The sequence below is a fragment of the Colossoma macropomum genome, unplaced genomic scaffold, assembly GCF_904425465.1.
Source record: "Colossoma macropomum unplaced genomic scaffold, Colossoma_macropomum, whole genome shotgun sequence".
In the NCBI taxonomy this organism is placed as follows: Eukaryota; Metazoa; Chordata; class Actinopteri; order Characiformes; family Serrasalmidae; genus Colossoma; species Colossoma macropomum.
In genome coordinates this window covers 2,456,519-2,468,542 of record NW_023494808.1, presented here as the reverse complement: position 1 = coordinate 2,468,542, position 12,024 = coordinate 2,456,519, and the positions used below count along the sequence as shown (strand labels likewise).

The following is a 12,024-nucleotide window of genomic DNA, read 5'->3' as shown; positions in this document are numbered from 1 at the left end:
CTTTCTGTCTGAATACAAGTTCATTGATATACCACTTGACTGCTATCAGCTTGGCTGCCATATCCCACTTCTGACACCACTGTAGTATTGGCGTGGGAGAAGACATGAAATAAAATTGAGCTTTTTATTTCTTTAATTTTTTTTTCATTATTTTTATTGACTTCTCCCTCTTAAGAAGTCTTATTTTTCCTTTTGATGTTCCATTTTCTTTTTATTTCTGTAAAGTACATTCAATTACCTTTGTATACGAGAAGTGCTTTATAAATAAACTTTTTTTTGTGTTGCCTTGACAATATGTTCAATGAGACCAACCAATCAATACATCTCTAGGGAACCAGCTGCAAAGATCGAGAAATTTGCAGATGACACCACTGGGAGAAGAACACGTTCTCCACAGTCAAGAGACCAGGGCAGGGAATGCTCTTCCTGAGACCAGTGCTCACAGTGATCAGGTCCATCCTCACATCATCCACAACCACTTGGTTTGGTCCTCCACCTCAAAGAATGAGACAAATTTCAGTGCATAATCAGGACAGCGGAGATAATCATTGGATGTAGACTGCCAATGCTTCAGAACATCTACAACAGCATGGTGATGAAGTGCACCGGCAAAATAACAGCTGACCCCTTCATCTTGGACATTACCTTTTCCAGACACTTCCCTCTGGTAGAAGATTCAGCGCCATCAACAGCAGCACAACCAGACATGCTAACGACTTTTTTCCCCAGAGCTGCATTTTTATTTCATTTGTCCCGTAGTTAATTATTTGTTAATGCTCTGTGTTTGTGGTGTGTTCAGTATGTTACATGTCATACATGTGTTACTCTCCAAGACTGATTCCTTGCATGTATGACATACTTGGCAAAAAAGTTGATTAATTCTGAACCCCTGATTGATGAGATATCTACACCGATCAGGCACAACATTATGACCACCTCCTTGTTTCTGTGCTCATTGTCCATTTTATCAGCTCCACTTACTATATAGGTGCACTTTGTAGTTCAACAGTTACAGACTGTAGTCCATCTGTTTCTCTGCATACTTTGTTAGCCCCCTTTTACCCTGTTCTTCAGTGGTCAGGACCCCCATGGACCCTCACAGAGCAGGTACTATTTGGGTGGGGGATCATTCTCAGCACTGCAGTAACACTGACGTGGTGCTGGTACGAGTGGATCAGACACAGCAGTGCTGCTGGAGTTTTTAAACACTGTGTCCACTCACTGTCCACTCTATTAGACCCTCCTGCCTTGTCAGTTCATCTTGTAGATGTAAAGTCAGAGACAATAGCTCATCTGCTGCTGCACGGTTTGTGTTGGTCATCCTCTAGTCCTTCATCAGTGGTCACAGGACGCTGCCCACAGGACGCTGTTGGCTGGATATTTTTGGTTGGTGGACTATTCTCAGTCCAGCAGTGACACTGAGGTGTTTAAAAACTCCAGCAGCACTGCTGTGTCTGATCCACTCAGACCAGCACAACACACACTAACACACCACCACCACGTCAGTGTTACTGCAGTGCTGAGAATGATCCACCACCCAAATAGTACCTGCTCTGTGAGGGTCCATGGGGGTCCTGACCACTGAAGAACAGGGTAAAAGGGGGCTAACAAAGTATCAGAGAAACAGATGGACTACAGTCTGTAACTGTAGAACTACAAAGTGCACCTATATAGTAAGTAGAGCTGATAAAATGGACAATGAGTGAAGAAAGAAGAGTCATAATGTTATGCCTGATCGGTGTATAATACATGTTCGATAAATCTGTTCATAAAACCTTCCAAAAAAGAAATTCTGTAACTGTTTACTTTAGGGGACTCAAAGTATCCCCCATGTTCAGGTACTGTAGCCTGGATAGCTCTCACTTTAGGCTGTTTATCTGCAGGGCTATACTAAAGCCACCAAGAGAAAGTTTATAATAACGTAGTAGTGAATCTAGGAGTTCTGTTTGAACCTGTTTAATTAGATAAAGTTACATATTACTCTGCATTTAGTTGCAGCTCCCCTAGTTTCATTAAGAACGATTCAACATAAGTTCAGCTGCCGCTGTCCAATGAAACGTCTTAATACTGCTGTTTTCGGGGGTCAGTTTATCAGATTAGTCCTTCACTCCTGATTCTGTCACTGTGCTTTCTTGTCAAGACTTTCACAATGTTGCAATCACAGAGCAGATAAATTGCCTGTAAGACAAACCTTACATGCAATTTAATGCTTTGGCCTGAGTTAATATCAAAGTATATATCATAATAATCATCTGACAACACTGACTATTCCTGAGTGATCAGCTGGACATTATTTACATGTTCATATCTAAGCATACATCAGAGAAAACACTGCATGCATTAGGTTGTTTGCCAGTTACAGGAATTTCCTTAAGGAATTTTCCCCCTAACTCACACGTGCTCTAGTTAGGAGGGGTTAGATGGTCCAGCAGGGTTTAAAAGCATGTGAGTATGAAGACTTGAGACTGTGTAAGACAAACCATACAGGTAAGTCACATTTGATGTCTTTTATTGACTCATCTCTGCTGTTCTGTGCGACTCTGAAGGTCGTTATTGACCGAAATGTACTTATGCTCAGCCTTGTTTACTTTAAAATAGTTTTCCCACCTCAGTAACACTTTGATTTTTGTAATTATGTTACCATTCCTGGTAATTGTCATGGCAGATGCTGTAATGTTCAATAAAATAAGGGATAACTAGAAGACACACCAAAAATTAGCATGGAAATAACTGTTACAACATTTAACATAAGGACATCTGTCACAACAATTACTGATTTTGGTAACATGACACTGTTATATTACTGAACAAAATCTTCATTACTTCTACTGCAACATGGCATGATTACATTCACATGAAAGTGGTGGACAAAATAAAAACAAAATGTAAAAAGTCCACATGTTGACTTCATGTTGAATGGACACTGAAATGTGCATAAAATTATAATGTAACCTGATTTCTGTCCAGGTGCTGACCTAACCTCTGCTTCAGAATCAAGCTGTAAGCTATTGTTTCTTGGAAGAGCTTCTTGAAGCAACAATGACAGTAAGTCATATTATTGTAATGTAACTTTTTGAAAACAACCTCTTTGGTTTTACACCCACTGTCCATTTGATCAGCTCCACTGACCTTATAGTTTCACTCTGTAGTTCTACAGTTACAGACTGTAGTCCATCTGTTTCTCTGCATACTTTGTTAGCCCCCTTTTACCCTGTTCTTCAGTGGTCAGGACCCCCATGGACCCTCACAGAGCAGGTACTATTTGGGTGGTGGATCATTCTCAGTACTGCAGTAACACTGACGTGGTGGTGGTGTGTCAGTGTGTGTTGTGCTGGTACGAGTGGATCAGACACAGCAGTGCTGCTGGAGTTTTTAAACACTGTGTCCACTCACTGTCCACTCTATTAGACACTCCTACCTTGTCAGTCCACCTTGTAGATGTAAAGTCAGAGACGATAGCTCATCTGCTGCTGCACAGTTTGTGTTGGTCATCCTCTAGTCCTTCATCAGTGCTCACAGGACGCTGCCCACAGGACGCTGTTGGCTGGATATTTTTGGTTCTCTGTCCAGCAGCAACACTGAGGTGTTTAAAAACTCCAGCAGCACTGCTGTGTCTGATCCACTCACAAAAGTGCAACACACACTAACATACCACCACCACATCAGTGTTACTGCAGTGCTGAGAATGATCCACCACTAAAGGGTGTTGGATGAACTATGGTCCTATTTGATATGTGGAACTGATAAAATGGACAATGATTGTAGAAAGAAGGAGGTGGTTTTAATGAATTGGCCGTTGTGTCTATCCGTGGTCTCTATTTCTTAACTTCCATTTTTTCACATAGGTGTTAAGAAATAACAAAATTTTACTTGTACTTGTGCAGTTTTATTGTATTATTTTTTTTATTGTGTCTCTCAGTCACTCTGTCTTCCCTCCAGCTTAGAGTGTTTCTGGCTCTAGGGCTCCCCCTGCTGGTTGGGAGCGCCTCAGTTTGCCAGGACGTGGTCGCGACAGACTGCTCTAATATCTACGCTAACAGACAAAAAACGAGTGGAGTTTACACCATCTACCCTGCAGGTGACACACCTGTAGAGGTGCAGTGTGACATGGGCAATGAAGGACAGAAGGATGGAAACTGGACGGTATGTTAGACTGTATCTCTCTAATAGAGTAACTAAAGTGTTGAGGTCGATTCACATCTGAATCTTTAACAAACAGTAATTATTATTGTCTATTAGCAACATCAGTATAAATTAACCTATGAACTGTCAGTATTAGTGAACCAGTGAATGTCATGCAGTCATAAGCATGAAAAAGTCCAAAATGTGTAATTTGTAGAATTTAAACATCACCAATAAAGAGACACTTATTGTTATTAAGTGTTAAAAATATTATTTTAATTCAATGAAAAAGTAACTATTATTAGCATGTGTACTTTATTAAATATTTATTTTTTGAGACGTTTACATTCTACTGTTCTACTGTCTGCAACACAAGAAAATAAAAGTTGCATTTTCCATAATGTATGAAGCAAGGTAATGCATTTTCACAAATAAATTAACCCAAATCATATCACACCTTTCTCTAAATCCCGCCCTACATATCAAACGTCCATCTTTTTTAATCAGATAGCTGACGTCCCAGTTTGGATGTGGAGTCAACTGATACCCCTTTTTTAAAAAAGAAGAGAAATGTGCAAATATATCACAAAACATATATTTTTTAAGTACTTTAACTTACATAAAATACTTATTCTTTTGCATGAATAATAATAATAATAATAATAATAATGTGTTGCTACTATAGCATCACTATTTTCACTCAAGTACTGGATTTGTGTATTTTACCCAACACTGTTCAATGTAAATAAAAAGAAAATTAAGCAATTGTAAAGATATAAAATCCATCTGCTGCAAAATTTTAGATTTTAATTTGATTCACGCTGAAGTTCTATAAGAAGTCTCCATAGTACTTTACAGTATGTATGACTGTCCTTATTGCACTAAAGAAGCAAATGTTATCTTCACACCAGGTGATTCAGAAGAGAATGGATGGCAGTGTGAACTTCTACAGACCATGGGAGCAGTACAAGAAAGGATTTGGGAACAAAAATGGAGAATACTGGCTGGGTGAGAATTCATTACCTATCACAAACACAGTGTAGAGACAAATTTCATTATAAACAAACTGAAAGAATGAATTTTAAGCAGCAATGTAAAAACAAACAAAACACAATTGAATAAATGTAAGCAACCTAATTTGTTCTTTTAAAAATTTCAAATATTTAATTTGAAATAATTTATTTAAAATAATCCGATTAAAATTTAAATCAATACCATCAAGAATACAGTTTTCTTACAAATATTGGTCAGGAATGGTCTTTTGCAACAGGTACACACACTCACATTATCTTGAACTGTTATGGTTATGTTCTATAACTTCTTACTTCTATGATACTATGCACAAAATAATTTCACTATACTGGCAGAGAGTTTTGCATATTTCAAGCATTATTTCTTAAACCAAATAACAATAATCTGCCAATACAGTGAGATAATTTCACTTAATAAATTTACTTAAAAATGTCCAGAAGTACATAAATAATCTTCAAATGTTCTTACAACGATCTCAGAATTAAGATTATTAGATATTTCTACTAGATTTAAGATGATTTGCTGTGTAGACGGTTGTCACTCATTCATTTTCAAAATACGCATCCAGGGGGCACCATTTCTGTCTTTTCCCCAGAACCCAAGAATCAGTAAGAATCCCTGGTGTTTGCCACATGTTTGGTACCATGGACTGTTACAAAACAGGTTTCATGATCAACAGTTTTCTTTTCTTTTCTTTTCTTTTCTTTTTCTTTGGCAAATTAAACTTCTGTTGAACACATCATGAAATATCTGAAACAAATTTGCTAATGTTAGATATTGAAAATTAGCACACAATTAGTACACAAATTAGCAAGATTCCAGTGTGAAATTTGTTTTGGACCTAAATTAATGTAGATCATAGCAGCATTTACTAATATAATGAAAGAAACACGTCAAGAAAGAAGTGGATTCAAAGCAGAAATTCATGTGCTATGGTGACTTATATATCGTCTCTATATTTTGTGTATATTTAGCATATTTCAGCGTGTTTTTCTTGTATCTTTGTTTTTCACAAGTGATTACCTGAGCCTAACCACATGCATTTCAATGCATAAATATCCTGACATGTTGTGCAAATGACAAATAAACTTGAAACTTGAAGCTTGACTTCATTTGGATACATTTACTTATTATCTGAGTTTTCCTCACAAGGTTGTTTAAAAAGTTTCTGAAACATAAAACCAAGACTGAACATTCAGTTTTAGGACAACAAAATAATGTAAACTTTGGAAAATGAAGACCTCTTCATATCAAGGATAAGCTGTGCATGTTGTCACACTTTTGGACCTGAATCTTCATGAATAACCTTTATAACTGCTTTTGCCTTTGCTTCAACAGGATTAGAAATCCTCTACCAGCTCACCCGCAAGAGAACGTATGAGCTGAGAGTGGACCTGGAGGACTTTGAGGGAGGGAAGGTTTACGCCCAGTACTCTACTTTCTCTGTGGACTCTGAAGTCAATGGCTACAAACTCACCGTTAGTGGATTCATCAATGGAGGAGCAGGTGAGACAGAATTAACAATATAGAAATAATTAAGGGAAAAAAAATCATATTGGATGCAGAAAAAGCCATTGTCACGATCTTCCCTCATCAATTTAATATTCAGTTGTCAATATTTATGCTGAATTACCCATTTAGTGCCACAATTTGAAGCTACATATAGTGAATTACATAGAGTTTTAAAAAGACATATTAGACTGTACAAATGTAATAGCTGGTAAATAACAGGTAGAATGTGTAGGAATGCTATGCCTTTACATAACATTTCTCTGCATCAGTGTGTGGACTTTCAGTGTACCTTTTTCCAGGACCAAAAGCAAACAGGTTGGGCAAAAAACATAGTCATGTATGAGCTCTGAAAACTGTCTAGAGAACTACTGTCTGGAGCTCTACTACGTGTTGTTTTTCTCACATTAGTGGTGCTATAGTTTCACAAGACATGCTTCTGCCTGTCTCAGAGAGTCTGGTTTTGTTGCTCAACATGGGCAAGAACTGCCTACTTGGACCTATACAGGTTCAGCATATAGTGCCCTCTGAATATTTTGGAATGGCTGTTCTTTTGCTTTGGCTATCCAGTGAAGACATTTGGGTTTGAGATTAAAATATGAATATATGATGGACCAGAAATTCAGCTTTCATTTCATGATATTTACATCTAGATGTATTAAATAAACTAAAACATGGTGTCTTTGGTGTCAGGGCCCCCAGTATTTAGGTAAGCAAATGTATACAAACACATAATTATGAAATAATAAATAAAATATAAATAATAAATAATACTTATTTGGATGCATATCTTTTAATTGCAATAACTATATCAAGCTGGTGACCTACTGACATCAACAATCTTTGCATTCTTATTTTGTGAAGCTTTTCCAGGTTTTTCATGCAGCTTCTATCAGTTGTTGTTTGTTTTGGGGGGGTTGTATCTTCAGTCTCCTATTTACAAGGTGAAGATGCATTTCTCTGTAAATTGGCAGACAGAATGTTTCTGTAGACTGAATTCATTCTTCAGCTGCCATCATGAGCTACATCATCAATGTAGAGGAGAGAGTCTGTTTCAGAAGCAGCCAAGCCATGACACTACCTCCACCGTGCTTGATTGATGAGCTTGCAAATATAGAGATCATTAGTAGATCTTTTCTTTCTCCATGCTGTGTCATTTCCGTCACTTTGGTAAAGGTTAATCTTGGTCATATAAATCCATAAAACTCTTTATTCTGTTTCAGAACTTTTTTGGTCATCTCTGAATTTCTTTGTGAAATCCACTCTGACCTTCTTATTCTTACTGCTGATGAGTGATTCTTGTGTTATGGCCTCTATTTTTCTTCTCTCTTTGCATAATGGATTGTGATCTCTTCACCCCTGCCTGGTAGAGGTCATTGGTGATGTCACTGACTGTTGATTTTTCTTCACAGCTTTCACAATGTTCCTGTCATCAACTGCTGCTGTTTTCCTTGGCAGACCTGTTTGAGGTCTGGTTGTTAGTAATTTAGTGGTTTCTTGGCTTTTCAGGACATTCTAAACTGATGAATTGGCTACACCCAGTTCTTGTACAATGATTCAGTTTTCCCTCTTTTCTCAGTTTGGCTTGCAGAGAGTTATCTGGTCTTCATGTTGGTTTGTCCTTTTTAATAGCAAATGTAATCTTCACAGAATAAACCACAGGCTCACACCAAGAGCAGACATTCAGACCTAATTGTTAAAAAAAAAAGCTCAATCTAACAGGGCACATCTGGGCAACAAGAAACACCAGTGAATCACATGTTCCAATGTTTTTGCTCAGTTGAAAAAAGAGTGAGTTCAAACAAAAGGTGCCATGTTCTAAGTTAACACATCTAGATATAAATATAAAAGCTAAAATTTAAATCTATCATTTTATATTCATCAATTTGCTGACCACTGTTTGTGATGTAATTTGTTGATTGTCCCTAAACTCTCAGTGGTTAAAGTACATGGTAATCAACATGTTCTAAGAATATTAAAATTAATTCATTTCACACAAAAAATAAATGGGAACAGATTGTTTAATTAATAATAAATAGAATTTACACAACACAGCAGATTTTGCACCCATCTAATAATAAAAAATAAAAAAATGGAAGGAAGAAATCATGTATGTAAAAGTAAATATATTACAAAAGTAAAACCAACTTTACCGCTTCATTGTTCTTCTGTTTCATTTTAGTTAAAATATTAGTTACCACTAATGTGAGCTCAGTTCTGCCAATAAAAAGGAGGAAAAAAAATCTATAGATTGACTCAATGAAAGACTGAACTTGTGGGGCGGTTCTTTATATTTCTCTGCTGGTGGCAGCCCTGATGCCTTACAAAATGAAAAACTCTAAGTTTACATGAATCATGTGATGTATTTAACATCCAGAATGGCAAATCTTGACAAAGTGTGAGAAATTTGAATGTGTTTGTGACAGTTTTTGTAATTTTTGTAAATGTGATCCTTTACTTTTTTCCTTTTTTCCCTTTTTACCTAAAAATATTGTAACATATATTGCATTATTACACCACCCTGCATATGGCTGTCTGGATAGTCAGAGAACAGTGTTCATATAAAATAGAAAGTCATTTTCAATATAACTATGTTGTAAAGTTGTTCTTTACTATGTTTTGTGATAGTGAATGTGTAAAGCATCTCTGTAGTGACAGATCCTTCTGTCTGCAGGTGACTCACTGGCAACATCAAATGGACAGAAGTTCTCCACCTTTGACAAAGACCAGGACTCTTGGAGTGGTAACTGTGCTAAATCCTTCCTCGGAGCATTTTGGTACAATGCTTGCCACCATGCTAACCCCAACGGTATCTATCTGTGGGGAAGGGATGGCACCCTTTTCGCTATTGGAGATGTGTGGTACCACTGGAAAACCTATGATTATGGTCTCAAGTCCATCACTATGAAGATCAGGCCTGTGGCCTAGAACCATGCAATGGGTTCCCCTTGCTTAAAACGAAAAAGGCAGAATCTAACAAGACAGGCTTTCTTTTCTTTTTTTCTTTGTAGGATGTAAACTTTGGAGATAGATACAAAGTTGAAATAGTTTATTAGAAGAATGCTGTTCTGTTTAAATCTGTGCATGTCTTATTCAGTACATCAAATTTAATAAAAGCTGTTGCAGTACAAGAACTATTGCTGTTGCATTATTTCTTAAAACTAAAATGTTTTCTTAAAAAGCATTAACCAGTCCTCATTTATTTAAATAAAATGGGGATATAATAAATGGAATTACACAAACTAAATAGCTAATTAGCAAATGTTTATCTACATTGCTCCAGCTTTCCAGAATAATGCAGCTCAATAACAAAACAAAAACAGAACCATTTTATTTCACACCTGATTACAACTCATTGCAGTCATACTGAATCTCAGATTCTGTATTTCATAGCCTGTATTTCAAAGACTTTCGAGTAAGAGACCGTTGCTGAGTCCAAATTAAAGTAGTCCTCAATAAAGAAAGTAAAGGGGTGCATACAGGGTACTTTTGAGCATCTCCTTGAATCCAAAATGAGGAATGGGAAACTTAATGACTTTTTGAGCAGCAAACACAAAGGATAACAATGTGGTCACAAGTGTGACAGTTGGGCTTATTCTTTTGTCCTAAAGTTCACTCTTTTTTGTACTGGTGTGGAGGTCCATGAGCTGTCTGGCAATCAGAATCAGAATGAAGCTTTATTGGCCAGCTTTGCTTACACATTCAAGGAATTTGGTTTTGCTTACAGGAGATCACAGTATCAAACATTTACATGTAGTGAATAAAATAAAATAAATATAAAATGAAACATGTACTCCTACCATCACTCACTCATACACACACACACACACACACACACAGTCATACCTGTAACCTTTACATTGTGCAAATGTAGTTAAAGTGTTAAAGTGGTGAGTGCAGCAGCAGATAAAGGGTGTATAGTGGCAAATATGGCAGGTAAGTAAGATGCTAGAATAAACATTGGTTTGAGTGTGATAATTGAGTGCAGTTTAGAAGCTGGAATATTGTTTCTGTGTAATAATTAACTGTCTAAGAAAGTAATGGCTTGTAGGAAGAAGCTCCTCTGTAGCCTGGATGTCCTGATCCTCATCTGGCTGAAGCACCGGTCTGAGGGAAGGAGCTGGAACAGTTGGTGTCTGGGGTGGGACAAGTCAGTCGAGATCTTCTCTGCACACTTCCTGATTCTGGAGGCATGCAGTTCCAGCAAAGTGGGTAACTTAACCCCAACTGTCCTCTCTGCAGACCTGATGATGCACTGTAGTCTGTGGAGGTCATGCTTGGTGGCTGAGCTGCCCCACACTGTGATGGACATGGTGATGACAGACTCTATGATGGCTGTGTAGAACTGCACCATCAGCTCCTGGAGCAGGTTGAACTTCCTCATCTGATGCAGGAAGTACATCCTCTGCTGGGCTCTCTTGATGATGGAGCTGATGTTGCTGTCCCAATTCAGGTCCCTGGTGAATGTTGTACCCAGGAACTTGTAGGACTCTACTGCCATCACAGTTCTGTCCAGGATGGTGAGGGCTGTCAGGGCTGGAGGGCTCCTCCTGAAGTCCACTGTCATCTCCACTGTTTTTGTTGTATTCAGCACCAGGTTGTTGTGGCTGCTCCAAACAACCACCTGATCAACCACCCGTCTGGAAGCAGACTCGTCACCATCTCGGATGAGACTAATGACTGTAGTGTCATCTGCATACTTCAAAATTTTGACTGAGGGATCTGTGGAGCTACAGTCATTAGTCTACAGTGAGAAGAGCAAAGGGGAGAGGACACAACCCTGTGGAGCGCCCGTACTTATGACCTGGGTGTTTGTGGTGAACTTTCCCAACCTCACCTGCTGCTCTCTGCCAGTGAGGAAGTTGGTGATCCACTGACAGGTGGGGGTTGGCACGCTGAGTTGGAGCAGTTTGTTGTGTAGCTGTCCTGGGATGATTGTATTAAAGGCTGAGCTGAAGTCCAAGAACAGAATTCTTGTATACACTATATTGCCAAAAGTATTCGCTCATCTGTGTTCAAACGCATATGAACTTGAGTGACATCCCATTCTATTTAATGTGATGTCGGCTCACAGTCTCTTCTCTAATTCATCCCAAACGTGTTCTATCGGGTTGAGTTCAGGACTCTGTGCAGGCCAGTCAAGTTCTTCCACACCAAACTCACTCATCCATGTCTTTATGGACCTTGCTTTGTACACTGGAGTGCAGTCATGTTGGAACAGGAAGGGGCCATCCCCAAACTGTTCCCACAAAGTTGGGAGCATGAAATTGTCCAAAATCTCTTGGTCTGCTGAAGCATTAAGAGTTCCTTTCGCTGGAATTAAGGGGCCGAGCCCAATTCCTGAAACACCGTAATCCCCCC

The 12,024-nt window shown here is 38.3% G+C and overlaps 1 protein-coding gene across 1 annotated transcript in view; it reads left to right on the top strand.

Moving 5' to 3' along the window:
- The window catches only part of LOC118797701 (microfibril-associated glycoprotein 4-like), an 18,119-nt gene extending 8,528 nt beyond the window's left edge, over window positions 1-9,591 (top strand). Inside the window, exons 4-7 of the mRNA XM_036556971.1 lie at window positions 3,940-4,143; window positions 5,034-5,130; window positions 6,493-6,660; window positions 9,338-9,591. Of these exons, the coding sequence (XP_036412864.1) occupies window positions 3,940-4,143; window positions 5,034-5,130; window positions 6,493-6,660; window positions 9,338-9,591 (723 nt within the window). The remainder of the gene's footprint in view (window positions 1-3,939; window positions 4,144-5,033; window positions 5,131-6,492; window positions 6,661-9,337) is intronic.
- Window positions 9,592-12,024: the final 2,433 nt, after the last annotated feature.